This window comes from Protobothrops mucrosquamatus, unplaced genomic scaffold, assembly GCF_001527695.2.
Source record: "Protobothrops mucrosquamatus isolate PMUCROS unplaced genomic scaffold, P.Mucros_1.0 scaffold_33, whole genome shotgun sequence".
In the NCBI taxonomy this organism is placed as follows: domain Eukaryota; kingdom Metazoa; phylum Chordata; class Lepidosauria; order Squamata; family Viperidae; genus Protobothrops; species Protobothrops mucrosquamatus.
This window is the reverse complement of record NW_015386109.1, coordinates 36,423-57,218: the sequence shown is the minus strand read 5'-3', so window position 1 is coordinate 57,218 and position 20,796 is coordinate 36,423. Positions and strand designations below refer to the sequence as shown.

Below are 20,796 nucleotides of genomic sequence, written 5' to 3'. Positions count from 1 at the left end.
AGCTGAAGGATCTTAGAACGGTATTTTGTTCTTCGATAGGTATTATTTTAAAAGATAATCTAAATAACATTTTGGTATTTTCCCGAAGATGCTTTTTCATGAGGCAACTGGACTTTCTTGTTTTTTCTTTGAAGACCTTTTGCTTCTCTGAAGAAGAGCTGAAGAAGCTTCTTGGATGAGAAGCGAAACGTCTTCAAAGAAAAAACAAGAAAGTCCAGTTGCCTCGTGAAAAAAGTATCTTTGGGATAACTATGACCTGGATGACTGAGAATCTCCATAGAAATTTTAGCATTTGTTTACTGTGGCATGCTTTCATGTTCAGTTGAATCTAATATGAACAAAACATGCTGTTAACGTTTTCCTCCCCAGCCAGTATTATATCATCTTGTTTTTTTAAACATAGCCTTAACACAGTTTACTTTAACCCCTTTTTTAGAAAATGTTATTATCTAAACTAACCTTGAACATGGCTGCTTGTGGTTCTCCTAGTTCATAAAATGGAGGCTTTCCTGTAGCCATTTCAATAATTGTACAGCCTAAGGACCAGATATCTGCAGCCTTTCCATAACCTCTTGGTCCTTTATCAATTATTTCTGGTGCCATATACTGAAGAGTACCTGTGAAAAACAGATGTAATTTATGCATATTTAATAACAACTTGAAAGAAGGCACATACTAAACAAGTGAATCCCCAGATTTTAATGTACATTTCTGTCACAGTATTGAGCATTTATATGGCACACTAGAATGTTCCACCTATCTTTGCTTTTTCAGACTCAATTATCCTAATTTAATAGATTGCATTTGATACTGGACTTGCACCTCTGATCTGTCTTTAATCTAATCTATCAATTATAGTCAAATCAGCAAACTGTGATTGAATTCCTCTTTACAAACCAGGATATGAAATTAAGATCACAAAACTGTGATTAAACAAAACCAAAAACAGTTATTTTCTTAGAATGCAAAAAGAAACATTACACAAAGAATGTAATGATAACCTTAGTTTATAAAAGTTGAATGCTATATAAGAAGTAGGCTATTTTATTACCCCTAAAACTGCTACAGAAAAACTAGATGAAGGCATTTTTCCACTGTACATAGGACTGTGGGGAAAAAGTTAATAGAGGCTATTAATTTATAATATTTTTTTTCTACCATTTCCTGCATTGCGGGAAGGAGAATGCCATTGACATTTTATACAAGGTTATTTAGTGTGTTTTCAGCAAGAGGAGATATCTTAAGTATTATGTTATTTCCAATATGCATTAAAAATAATATCCATCCTGTGCAGTTTTGGTATAAGGGGACAGCACTGAAATAACCATGCAAGGATAGCCATATGATAGCCTGAAGTTGTCAGATTTGGAACATGAATAGAATCTGGCCGTGCTTTTAAAAAAATATTATTCAGTGCACACTGTGCCCAAAAAAATTAAAAATTGTCTTTGCTAACAACAAACCCTGAGGTTCTCATATAAGAAGAAACAAAAAGCAAGAAAATATGGATTTTACGATTATAAAAATTATTGTGTGTGCTGGCATGACTTTGTATTTTTTGATTCAAGACCAAGACCATATGACTCAAGAAATCTAGTTTTTTCTATCTGATCTTGTCATAATTTTGTAATAGTTTAAGGATCCCTGGGCTTAGTTCCATAGTAGTCTCAAAGGAAATCCACTGCAGTGAACAATCTTAAAAGAGCTGTTTACCACATTATGCTGTTTTCGAAGAGCTATCAGGCAGAAAGCTTACAAATATCTCAGTGGCAGAGCAATAATTTCCACAATATGGTTCAGCATAGGTCAGTGATGGTGAACCTTTTAGAGACCGAGTCCCCAAACTGCAACCCAAAACCCACTTATGCATCATTGGGTGCCGGGTGGGTGTGGCCCATTGGCTGGGTGTGGCCCATTGGCTGGGTGTGGCCCATTGGCTGGGCGTGGCTGCGGTGGTAACGGCAGACTGGGTGAGACTAAAAAGTTCAATCAATCAATTCCAACTTTGCAAGATCTTTTTTTCCCTGCGAAAAGTTGAAATTGACTGATTGATTGAACTTTTTTGGGGGGGGGGGGACACGGCAGCGGAGGCCTAAAGCGAAAAGGTTTTATAAAACCCAGCTGAAGGTCTAGGACTGGGGCGACGGCGCGCGTGCCCGCAAAGAGGGCTCTGAGTGCAGCCTCTGGCACCCGTGCCATAGGTTCGCCACCACTGGCCTAGGTGTTTGTAACACTCCTGAATGCTGTATGACACAAGTCAATAGAGCAAATGGGTACAATTGGGATTTATTTTTTTTTAGCTATTTTGAATAGTCCCCACCAGGCTTTTTCAATATATCCAATAGTAAGCACAATGGGAGATGGAATCCAACATTTGGGAACACAAGGTACAGAAAGGCTAATCACAAAGCTGTATCTATTAAATTTAAAACTGCAACTAAATCTATTCACTGTCTCAAAGTTACATTTATGTTGTTTTTATTTTCTATAAGAAATATACACTCAGAATAACATTTAATACATTTTTGTAAATGCATACACATCCCAGCCATAATATTGAATACTGAGTCAGAGCACACCCAGTTCCTAAGCCAGGTAATGTTATGCTGATGTATGGCCTTTAATTTGATCAGAATGTCAGACTGATTAAATAATTTGCACTTCCTCTAAATCAATTATCAGGAATGCTGCTGATAACATTAATGGAGATTGCTATGCACATCAATAGATGATTATTACTACTTATCTGAACTACATCATGAATGACTAATGCTACACTCCCTAAACATATTTTCCAATGGGAAGGATTCCCTAGGATTCCTCAAGTCAATAAACTTAGAACATTAGCTCAAATAAGGGCTCTTAATTTACACTTTTTAAGAATTGCACACAACTAAATCAATGCAGATAGAGGGTATTTTTTCCTAACCAAGGCAAATAAAATGAGCATGTTACATCCACTAGGAATGTCAAAGATTATGTTCAATTTATGTTCTTGAACATTCTTCCCGACGTTGAAATTAGGAACTCTACAATATGCTTTCAGATTTAGAACATACCTGTGAAAGTCTCAGTGCAAGGATTGATTCCAGCAAGCCTCTTTGATGTTCCAAAATCTGAAATCTTTAACACTCCACTGTATGTGTTGATAAGAACATTATCCCCCTGAGGGAAGAGAACATTTGTGATTACTGTTTCACCTTATGACTGACATCGCAAAACAATTTGCAGTTAAAATGAATGCTGAAAAGTGATTATGAATGAAATAGATGTTGCTGCACCTTTGAAACTAGATTACGTCTCAGATGACCCTCTCATTCCTGAATGCTGAACTAGTATCTCTAAATATCTTCTGAAAATAATGGTAGGGGAAAAGCACAATAAAATGGGATAATTCAAAAACTGTAGGGAAAAATTATTTTCTATACCTAATATTGTGTGGTTTTAATTATTTTTTTTATCAACGTACTTTCTTAATGGGTCATAAGTGTTAAGGGCTAGGAAAACTTTGGCACTGCAGATGTTGTTGAACAATTCCAGTATTTTTAGGAAGCACAGCCAGATGCTGGGCGTTACAGGTATCAGTATTCTAGTATTCTGTTCTATTGTTTTAGAAGTTAATACCCAAAATGCTTTGGTGAAGTTTATCAATGAACTGGCAAATGGTAGGCAAAGTTACCTAATAGATTTTACTTTGTCTTCCTCCCTCTACAGNCGAAAAGGTTTTATAAAACCCAGCTGAAGGTCTAGGACTGGGGCGACGGCGCGCGTGCCCGCAAAGAGGGCTCTGAGTGCAGCCTCTGGCACCCGTGCCATAGGTTCGCCACCACTGGCCTAGGTGTTTGTAACACTCCTGAATGCTGTATGACACAAGTCAATAGAGCAAATGGGTACAATTGGGATTTATTTTTTTTAGCTATTTTGAATAGTCCCCACCAGGCTTTTTCAATATATCCAATAGTAAGCACAATGGGAGATGGAATCCAACATTTGGGAACACAAGGTACAGAAAGGCTAATCACAAAGCTGTATCTATTAAATTTAAAACTGCAACTAAATCTATTCACTGTTTCAAAGTTAAATTTATGTTGTTTTTATTTTCTATAAGAAATATACACTCAGAATAACATTTAATACATTTTTGTAAATGCATACAAATCCCAGCCATAATATTGAATACTGAGTCACAGCACACCCAGTTCCTAAGCCAGCTAATGTTATGGTGATGTATGGCCTTTAATTTGATCAGAATATCAGACTGATTAAATAATCTGCACTTCCTCTAAATCAATTATCAGGAATGCTGCTGATAACATTAATGGAGATTGCTATGCACATCAATAGATGATTATTACTACTTATCTGAACTACATCATGAATGACTAATGCTACACTCCCTAAACATATTTTCCAATGGGAAGGATTCCCTAGAATTCCTCAAGTCAATAAACTTAGAACATTAGCTCAAATAAGGGCTCTTAATTTACACTTTTTAAGAATTGCACACAACTAAATCAATGCAGATAGAGGGTATTTTTTCCTAACCAAGGCAAATAAAATGAGCATGTTACATCCACTAGGAATGTCAAAGATTATGTTCAATTTATGTTCTTGAACATTCTTCCTGACGTTGAAATTAGGAACTCTACAATATGCTTTCAGATTTAGAACATACCTGTGAAAGTCTCAGTGCAAGGATTGATTCCAGCAAGCCTCTTTGATGTTCCAAAATCTGAAATCTTTAACACTCCACTGTATGTGTTGATAAGAACATTATCCCCCTGAGGGAAGAGAACATTTGTGATTACTGTTTCACCTTATGACTGACATCGCAAAACAATTTGCAGTTAAAATGAATGCTGAAAAGTGATTATGAATGAAATAGATGTTGCTGCACCTTTGAAACTAGATTACGTCTCGACCCTCTCATTCCTGAATGCTGAACTAGTATCTCTAAATATCTTCTGAAAATAATGGTAGGGGAAAAACACAATAAAATGGGATAATTCAAAAACTGTAGGGAAAAATTATTTTCTATACCTAATATTGTGTGGTTTTAATTATTTTTTTTATCAACGTACTTTCTTAATGGGTCATAAGTGTTAAGGGCTAGGAAAACTTTGGCAGTGCAGATGTTGTTGAACAATTCCAGTATTTTTAGGAAGCACAGCCAGATGCTGGGCGTTACAGGTATCAGTATTCTAGTATTCTGTTCTATTGTTTTAGAAGTTAATACCCAAAATGCTTTGGTGAAGTTTATCAATGAACTGGCAAATGGTAGGCAAAGTTACCTAATAGATTTTACTTTGTCTTCCTCCCTCTACAGACTCTTACAGCCTTACCAAAGAATTGAAATATCTAGCAGAACAGAATAGGCTCTGCATTACAGAGCAAGAGCATAACAGGGGAATTACTTGAAATCTGGCTGAAAAATCAGTTGATTTGTATAAAATTTCTATTTTCATATGAAAATTCCCAGGACATAGAAGGAAAAGTACTCCATTTGGGTTTGGCCTCTTCCCTCTTCTCCAATTGCTCCAACTGCAGAACATTGAGCTAAAACCAGAACTCTTTTTGCTGAGTATCACTAAAGATAGATACAATAAAGGATCCTTATACCTAATATTATACATGCTAACAGCAGCAAGATTAGTCTTTGCACAGAGATGGAAAGACAGTGAGACACCCTCAGAAGAAGAGGTAATAAATTAAGATTTTATCTTATGCTGAAATGGACAGGTTGACATTAGAACTTAAGGATAAGAGTGAAACAGATTACTACGAAATCTGGAACAAATTGTATGATTGGTTGGGGAAAATAGAGGGGAAAACGCCCCAATTCAGTGAAACACATTGATCAAGCATGATTTTGATTAAGGAAAAATATTTAAATATTAAAGTAAAAATTAAGAATATTGATGACAGGAACTATCAGAGAGAATATCTATGGAAAAAAAGAAAAAGAAAAAAACATTTGTGTGAATACGTGGATTATGGATTATAGATATTGTTGACGATTTTCCTTTGTAAATGTAAGCCAGGAAAACACACTGTTAATCAACTATTATGTGATTTATGTTTTAAAAACCAATAAAGTTTATTAAAAAAGAAAAAAGAAAATTCCCAGGACAAAGAAGGAAAAGTACTCCAATCTTTTTTTAGAATCATTTGGGTTTGGCCTCTTCCTTCTTCTCCAATTGCTCCCTGAGCAGGCTACCTCATGGTAACATAGCCATAGCAGTTGGGTGTGTTATAAAAAGAACACTGAATTGCAATATATGCAAAAAAAGTGTTTGAGGCAAAATGTATAAAAGATAGAAAAATGAATAAATGGGATGGAAAAGTGACAGAACAATAAATCGTGTCCCATGAATTCTCCATGTTTGATACTATCCATCATGAAGAGTATGTAAGCCCCTCTCACTCGTACATATTGATTAATGTGAGAATTCCACCATATCTTTAAAGACTTCTGATTCCTGACGTAAATTAATATAGGAAAAAGGGGAGCGGTTAAAATAATCACAAGTCAAGTATCCTCTGTGTATCACTATTTCTTTAGATAACTGTATCCTACCAATCTTTATGCTACATAAATACTGCCCATTTTAAAAGGACATGAATCAGACACTGTGGTGCAATCTGAAGCTGAAGCAGAGGGAGGAGTTACAAGATTGGCTAACCTGGAATCATTGAAGGGGAGGAAATGGCGGAAAGCAGACCCTCCCTAAATCTCGCAGTGGTTATCTAGTTGCTAGTTATTTGTGGTGACTGCAGTTAGTTTGGCGAGATTCTTGTTTAACAGGCGAATAGTGTTTGGGAGTGGTTTGCTCTCCAAGCTTGTTTCAATTTATTTTCTGAAGATTTTGTTACCAGACTAAGTAACATCATCAGCAGGACTTTCTTGTCCTATTCTCCTTAGCTTATAAATGTCTTGTGTACCAGTGTGATGTGATGTTACCTAGTCTGGTCACAAAACGTTCAGAAAATAAATTGAAACAAGCTTGGAGAGCAAACCATTGCCAAAATCTAAAACCCGAGCTACAAATATTTCCTATTATTTCATAGGTGAGTAGTAATAAACATATTTCTCTGATGAACTTCCAGTGTCATTCTGGTTCCTTGCACCTGACAGACACCATGCTTCTTCCAAAACCTTTTGAAGAACCCACAACTAAACAAGGCTGAATTCAGATGAGAATTCCAGCTGCACTATCCCAATTAATTGCAAAGATCTTATGCATCATCATTTCATATCATTCATTAGTCTTAAGATTCTAAGAACCAAATCAGTTCCAATGCATTCCTATTAGTGGATATCTGTTCAGATTTCTCTATTTGCTAAGATCAAATGAGGATTGAGACTTTTTTTCCTTCAGAGTACAGTTGAACTAATTTCATAATAATAAAATAATTTTACATGCGTTCGTACAAGTTCTTTCTGCCAAGAAATTTTCCTTTATAATTTATAGTAAATAGCAATTCCCACCTTTATATCTCTATGCACAATTTGATTATCATGGAGGTATTTTAATCCTTCAAGAATCTGTTTGGTGTAAAAACCAATAGTCTGTTCATTATCTTTCAATGGTCCCCATTTTGATCTCAGAAGAGCTGAAAGGCTCCCTGAAATATAAAGAAAAACAGTTTCAAATGAGACAGATACTAAGGGTAAACTGCAGTGCCTACTTGAATGGTAGTATTTCTATTTCCTTTAAAAAATGGAAAACTGTTTATTATAATACTAGCACCTTTTGTAGTAAAATATATTCCGATTATAAATATACCAGGTTAAATGCAAACTTAGGCAGATAGAGTTGTACCTGTACAACAGTTTATCTTTTTTTCCTCTGCCTAAACCCACTTGAATTCCCTCAACCCTACAGAACAAACCTAGAAGTGTGCAGAGGAAAGATACAAGAATTAACTGTACTGGAGGAAACTTTGTATCTGCAGAAAGGCATCATTGGATACAATTTATTACAAAAATTATTTCAGAACTATTTCCATTTTTTCCCTAATATAAAACAAAAGCAAATGGTTTATTCCACGTGACATGTCGTGACATATCACAACTTTTTTGCCATTGCCAGCAGTGGGGTGGGCACGATTTCGTTATGATGCATCAGGCCTGTGGGCCAACAGTTTGACACCCCTGGTTTATTCTATTTCAAAATGTTATATTTTATTGCTTTTACCTCATTGATTAGTGAATTGAAAAGCAAATTTTGTCAGTTCTGGATAATATTTCACACAACATCATTTTTCTAAATGTTAATGAAGAAAAACAGCTTTACAACCTTCTAAATGAAACTTGCTGGCCTAGCAATTGGCTACGAATTCTGGGAGTTGTTGACAGAAAATATAGTGATAGCAAACAATACAAATGTATTCTTTAAACCTACAAATGTTTTACCTCCTGGTACCTGTTCCATGAATATCTTAATAAATCCATCTTCACTAAATGAGCCAAGATACTGAACAATGTTCTTGTGTTTGAGGTGTTTGTGTAAAGCTATTTCTTCATGTAAAGGCTGGGAATACCTAAAATAAAAGGCAGATTAGCTTGATTCAGTCCCATAGTTTTCGTCCCAGGGAATTTATTATATAATACTTAATTTATAAATAAACTCGCAACAATTTACAGACCACAATACTTTAAAATAAAAAAGCATAGAAAATTGTCCAGATAATGTTTGTACAAAGGAAATATATTCCTTAAAATTCATAACACAGAACAAATAGCAAAGCAGAAGGCATGAAAACGGACTAAATCAATAACTTACTAGTACAGAAAAATACAACTTCATCTCATACTTTTGGTGAAGTAATCCAATATAAATTTGAAATGGGTGTTTTATAGGATATGTCAACCATGGATGTTTTCTTAAGTGCAATAACAATTTTTCCTTTTCATTGAAACAAATTCAGATTTCACATTCTTCTGTGCTTTTCTGGCAAAGTTGAGATTTGGAGTCAATTCAACAATATACGAGTATCTAAGTATTATTATTCCCACTTAGCTATTTGAATAGTTGTTCATATTAGTCTTGGTTTCTTTAGATACTGAAATACAACTACTAAAAGGGCCAGCTACCACTTCATAGTTTTACCACTCATTATCAGGATTTGCAAGTACCTGGCTGTTATTTTCACAAATTTTAGCCACCAGTGGAATTGCTGCAGTGATTATACACCTTGAATTTTTGCAGTTATATACGTACAACTTTCGATAGTATGAAATTCTGGTCCTATTCACATTACAAAGTTAACTAAACAGAGAGAGGACTGAATTTGGTATGATTGTAAAAACAGAGTTACTTTATTTTAATTAAGTTAACCTAGATTTAAGAGATCTAGTCTAGTCTGAGGTTAAACTAACTTTCCCTGCAACAAGTAAACTACTTACCAAAAATAAACTGCCCCTTCCAATAATCATAAGATAATCTTAAGAGAAACCTCCCCAAAATAAGGCTTCTCTAGGCATTCTACCTCTATAGTCATTTTGGGTCTCTCCCTCCACACACACATACAGAAGGACAGAAAGGGGCAGAAATGGTATGGCAATTATCCAGATTATTATTATTTTTAAATAATCCTTGGGGAGAGGAAACAGGAGGTACTGGGAAAGTTGTGGTGTCTGGGAGGTCTAGCAAATGACTGACTGAATCATTTCAGATTACATGTTGTTGACACACGAAGGCGAGGCAACTAACTGGAAAAGGCAAGATCACTTATGTCTGCAAACGTGCTTTAAGAGGGTTAGAAGAGCAATCTGGGCCAGTCTCTTTGTATATACAGGTAGTCCTCGACTTACAACAGATCGTTTAGTGCAGTGGTTCTCAACCTTTTTAATGCCGCGACCCCAACCGGTCGTAAGTCGAGGACTAAACTGGTTGTAAGTCGAGGACTACCCAACCGGTCGTAAGTCGAGGACTTTCCCTGCCCGCGAGCGCTGCGCATGTGTGGTTCCGCCCCCTGCGCCGGCCGAGGCATAGCTGGCAAGCGGCAGAGACGGAGCAGGCCGACCACCAGCTGGCCCAGCCCAAGGGAGGTAAGGCACCCGCCGGAAAAGGGGAAAAAAATGGCGGACAAAAAAATGGCGGACAGCCTTGCTTGGTGACCCCTGTGAAATGGTCCATCGACCCCAAATGGGGTCCCGACCCACAGGTTGAGAACCACTGGTTTAGTGACTGCGCAAAGTTAAACAGCACTGTAAAAAGTGACTTACGACTGTTTTTCACACCTATGACCATTGCTGCATCCCCATGGCCATGTGATCAAAATTTGGATGCTTGGCAACTGATTCATATTTACGACAGTTGCCATGTTCCGGGGTCATGTGACCACCTTTTGCGACCTTCTGACAAGCCAAGTCAGCGAGGAAGCCAGATTCACCTAACAACCAGGTCACTAATTTAACAACTACAGTGATTCACTTAACAACTGAGGCAGGAAATTCTGGGGCAAAATTCACTTAACAAATGTCTCACTTAGCAACGGAAATTTTGGGCTCTATTGTAGTCCTATGTTGAGGACTACCAGTATTTGTATAGACCAGGGGTAGGCAAGCTTGGCTCTTTTATGACTCGTGGACTTCAACTCCCAGAATTCCTGAGCCAGCTAAGCTGGCTCAGGAATTCTGGGAATTGAAGTCCACGAGTCATAAAAGAGCCAAGCTTGCCTACCCCTGGTTATAGACTACATTCTATATTGTACATTCTATATTATTATGTGCATTGGTTTGGGGGAGATTAAGGCTGTTTCTGAATTTTACATTCTCTACAGAGATTTCCAGCTTTGTTTTCTTTCTGCCTGTAAGTGGTGCAAGTATACTTTCTGTGGGTTCACTGTGAGAGATCTAATGTCGTAGGGTTGTGTGATTTGCATTATATATTTATCAGCCCATACATTTATTTTGCTTATTTCCTATTATGGGAATGTATAGATCAAGTTCCAGAAGCATTAAAAGCAAGCATGTGTAGGCAAAAGTATCACTGGTTTTGTTAGACAAAAGTTGCTGCAGGGGAAGACAGCTAGAAGAAAATAACTTAATGGGGGAGAACAGAAAAGTATTTAATGCTTTATAAGTGCAACCCCATTGCCACCACCCCCTGCCATTTTCCCCCCAGCAAAGTCCCACATGCAAATGAGTAAGGATAAATACACTTCAGGAAATCTGCAAAAGAGTCTGGTTCAGTTTCTCTGTTTGGCCAGATGGCCAGCTAAATGAAAGGATTAAAAACACCCATGCCATTTCTGTGCTTCAAATCATCTCCTGGTTAAAAAGGGATGGGAAATGCATTTCATAATCTCTTAAGGTACTTTTTTTACTTACATACAGAAAGCACTTAACCACTGAACCAGAAGCTAAGAGAACATAAATAGCCATAAAAAAAAACTAACCAATATTAAATCCAACTAGGCTTACTCTGCACACTGCATAAACGCAAATACTACATGTTTAAGTGACCTGTAATTAAGCATTTTGTATTCATGCAGCAATTGTCTTTCATGTGTAATTCTATTTCTTGAGTCTCTGGACACAGCTGCAGTAACCTACATACAGCTGTGTGATATGAACAAGGATAGGAAGACTCCTTTCATACTGTTACTGTGATGGTTCAACAGTACCATCAGGAATCTTTTCTGATTGTCTATGGTTGATGTTTGAGAAGGAAGTGCTTTTTGAAGACTTTTGGAGATCTATTATTAGTTTTTTCCCCACAGAACACTGGTGAGCATTAGCCGTATAGTTGTAAACATAGCAGCATCTGTCAGCATTCACTATTACTATACCTGCTATCTCTTTCTGGGATTTCCTTAATGGCAATTCTGACTTGATTGCTCAGATCTCGTCCTGCATAAACTATGCCGTAAGTGCCTTTCCCCAGAATGACTCGTTCACCATTTTCATCATATTCATAATCATACTATAACAAAAAATACACAAAAAGGAAGGGATATGTCATTCTGTTATCTGTCAAATACAAATACTGTTATCTTTTGGGAAGACGTGATTCAACAGTGGTTCAAACCAAAGAGAATCAACATCCCATCTAAACGTCAAGTCAGTGTCGTTGTGTAATCTGTATTTATTTTTTAAATCTATACTTCATCTTTCCATGGTGAATTAGCATTCCCAGGAGAACAGGAATCTCATAAAAGGTAGTCGTCATTTGGGACCATAACGGGGACTAGCAACTTGCAACTTGCTCATTAAGCAAAGAGGTTGTTAAGTAAAACCATGACTGTGCACATGATCTTACTTCAACTTTCCTTTGTTTACACACCTACAAAAGCCATAAATACAAGGGCTGGTTCTAAAGTTCCTTTTTATTGCTGTTGTAACTATGAACAGTCATTAAATGAGGCAGTCACTAAAGAGGATTATAAGACAATCTCAGTTTAAAAATTTAACTTCAATTTTGGTGATAGTTTGTTTTCCACTGATCCATATATTTCCCATGAATCTTTTTGATAATGTTTAACAAAAGAAAATCTAAACATTTCTAAGTGGCAGCCATTAATTAAACATACTGCCTTTTTAATGACTGTTCGAAGTTATGACAGTGTTGAAAAAGTAACTTTATGACCAGATCTCACATTTACAACTGTCACAGCGTCCCTATGGTCATGTAATCTAAATTCAGGCACATCATAACTGATGGGCATTTTCAACTTTGCAATGTCTTCTAGTCACATCACTGCCATTTGTGTGCTTCACAACCAGCTTCCAACAAGCAGAGTCATTGGAAAAACTGGCAGTAAAATCGCAAGTTGCGATCTTTTGATACCTTGCTTAACAATCTGCGATGATTTGCTGAATGATCAAATGGGAAGTAATGTCATAAGTCCATCATGGTTATATTATGTTTTACTTAGTGATTGCCCTGATTAGCAAGGTAATCCCAACAGTGGTTGCTAAGCGAGGACTACCTTTATGCTCAATGGGTGACTAAATATCAAATTATAATGTATATAAATATTAGAGTTTGGAGAGGTTTTTTTAAACATTCATCTACCTGCAACAGGTTTATACATTAACGTGGCTTGCTTTTGCTTTGTAATGGGTTATGATAATACTGCAAAAGAAGAATGAGGTTGTAAAACATGATAGCCACCATTCCTGTTAATAAACACGTGAAATACAGCAGCATCAAGAAGAAAATCTAGAAAGCAGATAAGGTTGTGGTTATGAAATGGAACTTGCTAGGGAGTTTTTGAAAGTATGAAAAATAGGAAGAATACACAGTTGCCTTTACCTCCAGGGAATCTCCATCACATTCACCTTCCTCTGTGTTTTTTCCTATTTCTTCGGTGATGCTATTAACCATTTCAAAAAATCTGCCAAAGACATATAATATTCATACAGAAGAAAAGAACAATGAACAGAATAAAACTTGGTGATTAGTAATCTCAGCTGACTCTGATGGATGCCACAGCTATGTTTCACAAAAGAAATTCTGGGCATCTATTTTGATATGATCCCCTTCAGACTGTACCTTGTATCTCAATATACAATTTCACATATTGTTTTGGCAAGTACAACATACCCAGCACATAGTAAGAGTTAGAATTCTAGAATAAAACAAGGGATTCCTTGACTCAAATCCCTGGAGAGCTTTAAAAGTCACTGAATGCCTTTAAAATAATCACTATCCCTCAGCTCAAGATAACTCACAGGGTTGTGAAAATAACATGTAGGGAAAGAGAAGAAGCATGTACACTGCCTTGAATTTGCTGAGAAACAATGGGATAAAAATAAATAAGCATAAATATTATTATGCGTAATGATTACCTCATTTGAGAATGTATGTGTGATGGTCACTTGAAAGAGGGATTTTAATATAAATTGCAGCCCAATTTTGGATTTACACAATGCTTTTGTAAGTTTCATATCTGTTCATAAATGCTTACAAAGAAAAAGTGATGGAATGCACTCTGAGATATAGGAAAGGTTATGTAACAGATGGCATAATCTATAACAGATGCCATTCAAAATTAAGATAATTTATTTCAAATCTTCAAAATACAGAAATAAATTTGAATGGGTAGATATTTGGAAGATTTAGTACAGACCTGGGTGTTTTTCCTGGGTGTCTCTCATCCAACTAAACTTGACTCTACTTAGTTTCTGAACCCAGAAAAAGTCAGCCAGGGAATAACCAGCATGAATGCATGTCATAAATACAAAGTGAATGCTATTGATTAAAGGCTTCAGAAGCTGAAATTAAACTGCTAAATAATCTCAGTCCATACAATTATTTTTCATGCAATAGTGGATTTTAAAATGTTTTATCAAATAATAGAATTCAAGCTGTATAAATAGTGTATTTATTTATTTATTTATTTAATATTAAATAGTAATCAACACATACTTTTTGCAGTGATGTTCTGTACAGAAATAGATTTGGAAGTCATCTGAATTGTGTAGTACATACAGAAAACAGCAACGTTCTTCAAACTTTGAAATGCTAAAAAGGAAATAAAATTAGAATAGATGACTAATATGTCTTTATACTTTATGAAATCTTTCTATTTCTACAAGAAATCAGAATTTTTAAATGCCCGATCTCCGAAAAAATGCTCCAGAGTAATTTTGTCCTTATTTTTAAGAAGGAAGATAAGTGAGGATATACTAGACTAGAGGAAGAAAATCTTCCCTCAGACTGTATAAAGCAAAAGTATTGAGTGAAGCTCAGGTTGCTTCCTTACAGAAAAATAAAACTTAATTCCTTATTTAGGGGCTCCCAAATATGAGTACGCTATCATTTCCAGCTTCTCTCTAGTCTCATAGATTATCTGAGTCTGTAAACTTGGGGGATGGGGGTGGGGGGTTTATAAAAGTATACCAACATGGCTGCATATAAATCAAGCTGAAAAATGTATTCTTAAAATACTTACATCATATTAAGTAGGACACTATCAATTATTTGAAGAAAGACAGGTAGCTACCTCACTTAAATGGACTGCATCTCATTAAAATTATACACCCAGTGCAACTGTTTTCTTTAAAAAAAAACAACTCTGGGAGAATCATCTGGGTTTGGAAGTGTATGAATCACATAAGAACTCCACGTAGTTCATAGAATTGTCATCAACCACCAAGAATGAATAATGAAGATAATCCCTAAATGAACACCTGTGGCTAAAAGAGCACTTCCCCCCCTCTATGGTATGAAACTGACTACATATTGGAAGCCATTGGAGGGCACCCTAGCACAAACTTTCAGTCACTGTTTTCTTTTTCCTTTAAAAGGTACCGAAACTTCATCATTAAATTATGGTTGTCACATAATTAATCTATGAATTATATTTTAACCTGAAGTATAGTAAACAGCAAATAACTAAAATATTACAGACAGGTAATTCCAACTGCATACCAATCTTTTTCATATTTTTCTATTCTATACAATCTCATATTCAATGGTCTCTTTCCAAAATAAATGCTACTTGAAATTTGCCTAATAACTTACGGCAACTAACCTTACTAAATTCAATCATTCTTACTTGAAGATAATTAAATATATAGATGTCTGGGTGACCTAAAGATGCATATAATTGTATTGTTAATGTAAGAAGGCAAGCCGGCTATAACACAGCCTAATCTTGCATATTGTGTCACATGACAACCCAAATTTGGAATGGGTGGAATCCTCCTTCCACAGTTGCTTCTTAGACCTATTTAAACAATAATGCAGTTGGCATTAGTAGTTATTGATAGCTTGATTCTCCAGGACTATGAAGATTCTCAGTCATCTAGGTCAGTGATGGCGAACCTTTTAGAGACCGGGTGCCCAAAAATCACCCCCCACCCTTTTCTCACTCCGCCGTGCCTGCTGGACGATCCGCCACCTCCACGGCCCACCACAGATCACCCAGGCAGCCCAGCAGCGCCATGGTGGCCACGCCCTCCGCCCATGCCCTGCAGCATTATCTGCGTACGATGGGGTGCAAGGGCGGAGTCTTGTCCCTGCTGCCTGGCTACCATGTCCTTGGTTGCGCAGCGTTGCGTGGGCCGTGTCCGGGGGCGACTCTCCTCTGGAGAGCTGCTGGTAAGGAGGGGGCCATGGGAGGAGGCGGGGCTAGGGCAACAGTGTGTGTGCCCACAGAGAAGGCTCCGAGTGCCGCCTCTGGCATGTGTGCCATAGGTTCGCCACCACTGATCTAGGTCATGACTATTCTCAAAGGTGCTTTTTCAAAAGGCAACTGGACTATGTTTTTTTCCTTGAGGAAGATTTTTGCTTCTCATCAAAGAATCAATGAAGCTTTTGGATGAGAAGCAAAATGTCTACTTCCTCAAGGAAAAAAAAATAGTCCAATTGCCTTTTGAAAATGCACCTTTGAGACTTGATCCTCCACGCAACTTGTCAATTCCACTTTCAAAGTCATTTAAATTGCCTGCCACCTACCACAAGTCATTTTTACAGCTCAGCTCAGCTCTGCACTGTAAATCAGAATCTCCCTGCACTTAGTTTTAGTAGACAACCTGGAGCTCTAACACTTCTAACCAGAGTTGCCTTATGTGTGAGATGGGCAGTGTGTAAAATTAATAAATGAAAATAAGTAAATAAATTCTGTGTGACACAATGATAAAAGCATTTCTTAACAAATGTTGCATATATCATGTGTGATTTCATGTAGCTGTATTATCTCTCCCTTTATGCGCCTTTCATTTCCAAGCTAAAGTATTGAAGATGAGCAATTTTATGCCTTGTCCTCTTCCATAATACCAATTTTGAGGCATGATGACTGGTAAGTAGATCATATTCCATAGATTTATATAAGGGCGTTAAATTGGCAGTTCTATTTCCATTTCCATTCTTAATGGTTCCAAGCATGGAATATGATTTTTTAAAATAACATTCTACAGTTAGTCCTTAACTTACAACCATTTGTTTAGTGACCATTTGAAATTACAACGGCACTGAAAAATGTGACTTATGACTGGCTTTCACACTTACGACTGTTGCAGCATTCTTGTGGTTACATGATCCAAATTTGGCCGCTTGGCAACTGGCGTGACAGTTGCCCTATTCTAGGGTCGTGTGAAAATCATCTGTAATCTTTCCAGCTGACTTCCGACAAGCAAAGTCAATGGGGGAAGCCAGATTCACTTAATGACCACATGATTCACTTAACAACTGCAGTGATTCGCTTAACAACTGTGGCAAAAAAGGTCATAAAATGAGGCACAACTCACTTAATAACTGCCTCACTTAGGGATCAATTTTGGGCTCAATTGTGGTCGTAAGTCGAGGATTACCTGTCTAAGTCACTATGATTCCAAGGTCCCTTTCTTGGATAGTCATTGCCATCTCAAAGCCCTTTAACATAAAAGTGAAGTTTGGGTTTGTACCAACATGCATCGCTTTACAATGCCACTCTGAAGATCCTTTACCCAGCGGAGGGCTCTACTTCAGCAAACAAGGCTACAACGTTCTTAACAATAAACATAATATAATTTACTGTATATAAGGGTTAAAAATTACTTTGATATTGATCCATGGGATCTAGATATCTGACCTGCATGAACATTTACTGAGTTTCCTGTTGTTTTTTTCACCAGTTGCCCAAAGTCCAATTACATAATTAATTAGGTAATCCTTGCATATATATTTATTTCTACTCTAAAAAAAAGCCTAGAAAGTCAGTGAGATTTCTCTTTTGCAAAAGCTATGTTGATTTCTTATCAGCAAAGATCTGTATTTGGAGGTAGGGTTGTTCCTTATTATTTCTTTAATAATACTTCCAACTATTTTTGCAGAAGCAATGTTAAACTTACTGGGCTATGACTTCCTTTGTTTTTCCTCAATCTCTTTTAAAATTTTGCTGGTGTTAAAAGAGAAGTTGCATACTTTTGTGAAGAAAACCAGCACATTCGTATTTAAATTCATTGAGAACCATTCCAGGCCTGCCTGGACATTTATTTAATTTTAGCTTTTCAATTTGTTGTACAATTTTTTTTCTTGTTACCTCTGTATTCTTAGTTTGTTTCAAACACCTCCAGAATAAGCCATCATCAACACACATGTTTATTTATTATTTAGAATAATATTCTATCCTACTTTAACACACCTTTAATGCTTTCATATTATCAGGGCTTCATACCACAGATGGCTATAAAACTATCTTTCAGGCTTACACTAACAAAAAGAAACAAGATTGGGTAAGTATTTTTATTGCAGCGAATTAGGAAGCTTTATAGACAAATTCTGTGTACTGTAAAGCAACACAAACCTGCCATACACAGAGATATAATATAAATATAAGAAGGTACCAGCCCCAAAGTTTATAGTCTGGGCTGCTTTCTCCTTTTTTGATTGCAATTTTCCTGACTTCAGTATGGGTTCCATAATAAAGAGCTTTCTGTAAGAGAGAGGGAGCTCTCTCCATTTCACAACCTTTAACTTTTATCTGGCCAGTTTCTTATTCCAAATACATCTGAAGCTTTCTTTTTTTAATCATTTACTTTAATGTTCTTTGCCGTGTGTTTCTCAAGTCTCTTTTGGGTAACTTTTATTACTAGCTAGCATAATTTGGGGCAGAATTTTGCTTCTGTTTTGTTCTGCTTTTAGTAAAACATTCACTTCCTGAAGGAAACTTTCTTAATTTTGATATTATCTCTGGCCTTGCTCAAAGATGATATCTGGGTGTTTTTTTTTTTAATTTTGTGGTAGCCTTCATAATAATAATACTAGTAATTCCACCTCCCAGCAACTCTAGGCAATTTACAATTTGTTAAAAACATTTGAAAACAACTAACAACAAACTCAAAATAAAGAAACAAACATGGCAGAGAAAACAAATCCAGATGGGAACAAGAGAATGGAAGAAAAGGGGAGTCAACTATCTTCACCAAAGGTCCCTCAAAATCCCCATAGGCCAGTGATGGCGAACCTTTTAGAGACCGAGTGCCCCAAAACTGGCCCCGCCCCTGCTCTGCCCCCCATCCCCATCCCCTGTCCCGCCTACCCACAGGACCACTCACCGCCTCCAGGGCCCGCTGCAGATCGCCCAGGCAGCCCAGCAGCGCTATGGCGGCCACACCCTCTGCCCACGCTCTGCAGCATCAACTGCATGATGGGGTGTGAGGGCAGAGTCTTGTCTACGCTGCCTGGCTGCCATGTCCTTGGTTGCGCTGCTCCGTGTGGGCCACACTCGAGGGCGACTCTCCTTCAGGGGGGCTGCTAGAGAGGAGGGGGTCATGGGGGGAGGCAAGTCTGGGGCAATGGCACATGTGCCCACAGAGAGGGCTCCGAGTGCTGCCTCTGGCACCCGTGCCATAAGTTCGCCACCACTGCTATAGGCTGTTTGATTCTTGAAGGAATCTTATTCCAGAGGGAAGGGGCTGATTTGAGATGAATATCCTAAATATGGTTTCATTACTGGAGATGAATAATCTCCAAGCACTGTGAAGAGAACTGGTCCTTGACTGTCTATCAATTTCCTTTTTATTAATCTCATTCTTTTAAAGTTTACTTGGAGTCCTAGTGGACGATCACTTGACTATGAGCCAGCAGTGTGCAGCAGCAACCCAAAAAGCTAATGCAATCCTGGGTTGTATAAACAGAGGCATAGAATCAAGATCACGCAAAGTAATATTATCGCTTTATAAAGCCATAGTAAGACCACCCCTGGAATACTGCAGCCAATTTTGGTCACCATATCACAAAAAAGATGTTGAGAGGTTGGAAGAAATTCAGAGAAGAGCAACTAAGATGATCAAAGGCCTGGAGACTAAAACATATGAAGAATGGCTACGGGACTTGGGTTTGGCTAGTCTAAAGAAAAGAAGAAATAGGGGAGACATGATAGCAGTGTTCCAGTATCTGAGGGACTGCAACAAGGCAGAGGGGGCCAGGTTGATCACCAAAGCACCAGAGGGAAGGATGAGAAACAATGGTTGGAAACTGATCAAAGAGAGAAACAACCTGAAATTGAGGAGAAACTTCCTGACAGTGAGGACAATCAACCAGTGGAACAGCTTACCCCCAGAAATTGTGGGCGCTCCATCACTGGAGATTTTTAAGAGGAGACTAGACATTCACCTGTCTGAGACAGTATAGGTTCTCCTGCTTGAACAAGGGGCTGGACTAGAAGACCTCCAAGGTCCCTTCCAGCTCTATTCTATTCTATTCTATTCTATTCTACTTTTCTGAAGTCAACTATGATGTTGTTGCATTATTTGGCAAACACTTAATTTATGTCCATTAAAGGCTACAGAGTTCTGATCATTATTGATTCAATAACATTTAGGTCTTGAACAAGATTCTGTGCACTACTTAGTAATAGATTCAGTGTTTTCTCTTTTGGGCTATTTTATGGTTGCTCCATAACACCATTATTTAGAATATTTATAAATGTGGTAGAGATTTTTCCATGCCCAGAGATTACATTTCGCAATCTTTGTAAAACCCGACTAAAGTAATGTTTTTCCGTCTCTCACTAATTTTTAAGTACCACTGTTACTTAATGATATCTGATTTAGTAGCCCAATTAATACAATGACTTAATTAATTTATCCAGCTAACTTTCCATGGATCAGTATCTTTCTCCTGAAGATACAAGTAATGAGAAGAAAATAACTGGAGGTCAGTTTTAGGATATTTTACTGCTGCAATTTTTCTTTGCTTATTAAAGACATATTTGTGGACTCTGTACTGGGTTATATCATAGAATTCAGTCACTTTCTTTCATCTTGATTACAGAGTTATTACAAGGATTGAATAGAATAGTCAGTATCAGTAGTCAGTATCAAGATGTCACAGGCAAATAAATATAAATAAACTT

The 20,796-nt window shown here is 37.2% G+C and overlaps 1 protein-coding gene across 1 annotated transcript in view; it reads right to left on the bottom strand.

Moving 5' to 3' along the window:
* Positions 1-20,796, bottom strand: part of MAP3K5 (mitogen-activated protein kinase kinase kinase 5) — a 73,902-nt gene that overhangs the window by 19,022 nt on the left and 34,084 nt on the right. The window contains exons 11-17 of the mRNA XM_015810003.1: positions 14,382-14,477; positions 13,266-13,347; positions 11,800-11,933; positions 8,417-8,544; positions 7,490-7,626; positions 4,676-4,781; positions 460-617 (exon numbers count right to left, since the gene is read on the bottom strand). Of these exons, the coding sequence (XP_015665489.1) occupies positions 460-617; positions 4,676-4,781; positions 7,490-7,626; positions 8,417-8,544; positions 11,800-11,933; positions 13,266-13,347; positions 14,382-14,477 (841 nt within the window). The remainder of the gene's footprint in view (positions 1-459; positions 618-4,675; positions 4,782-7,489; positions 7,627-8,416; positions 8,545-11,799; positions 11,934-13,265; positions 13,348-14,381; positions 14,478-20,796) is intronic.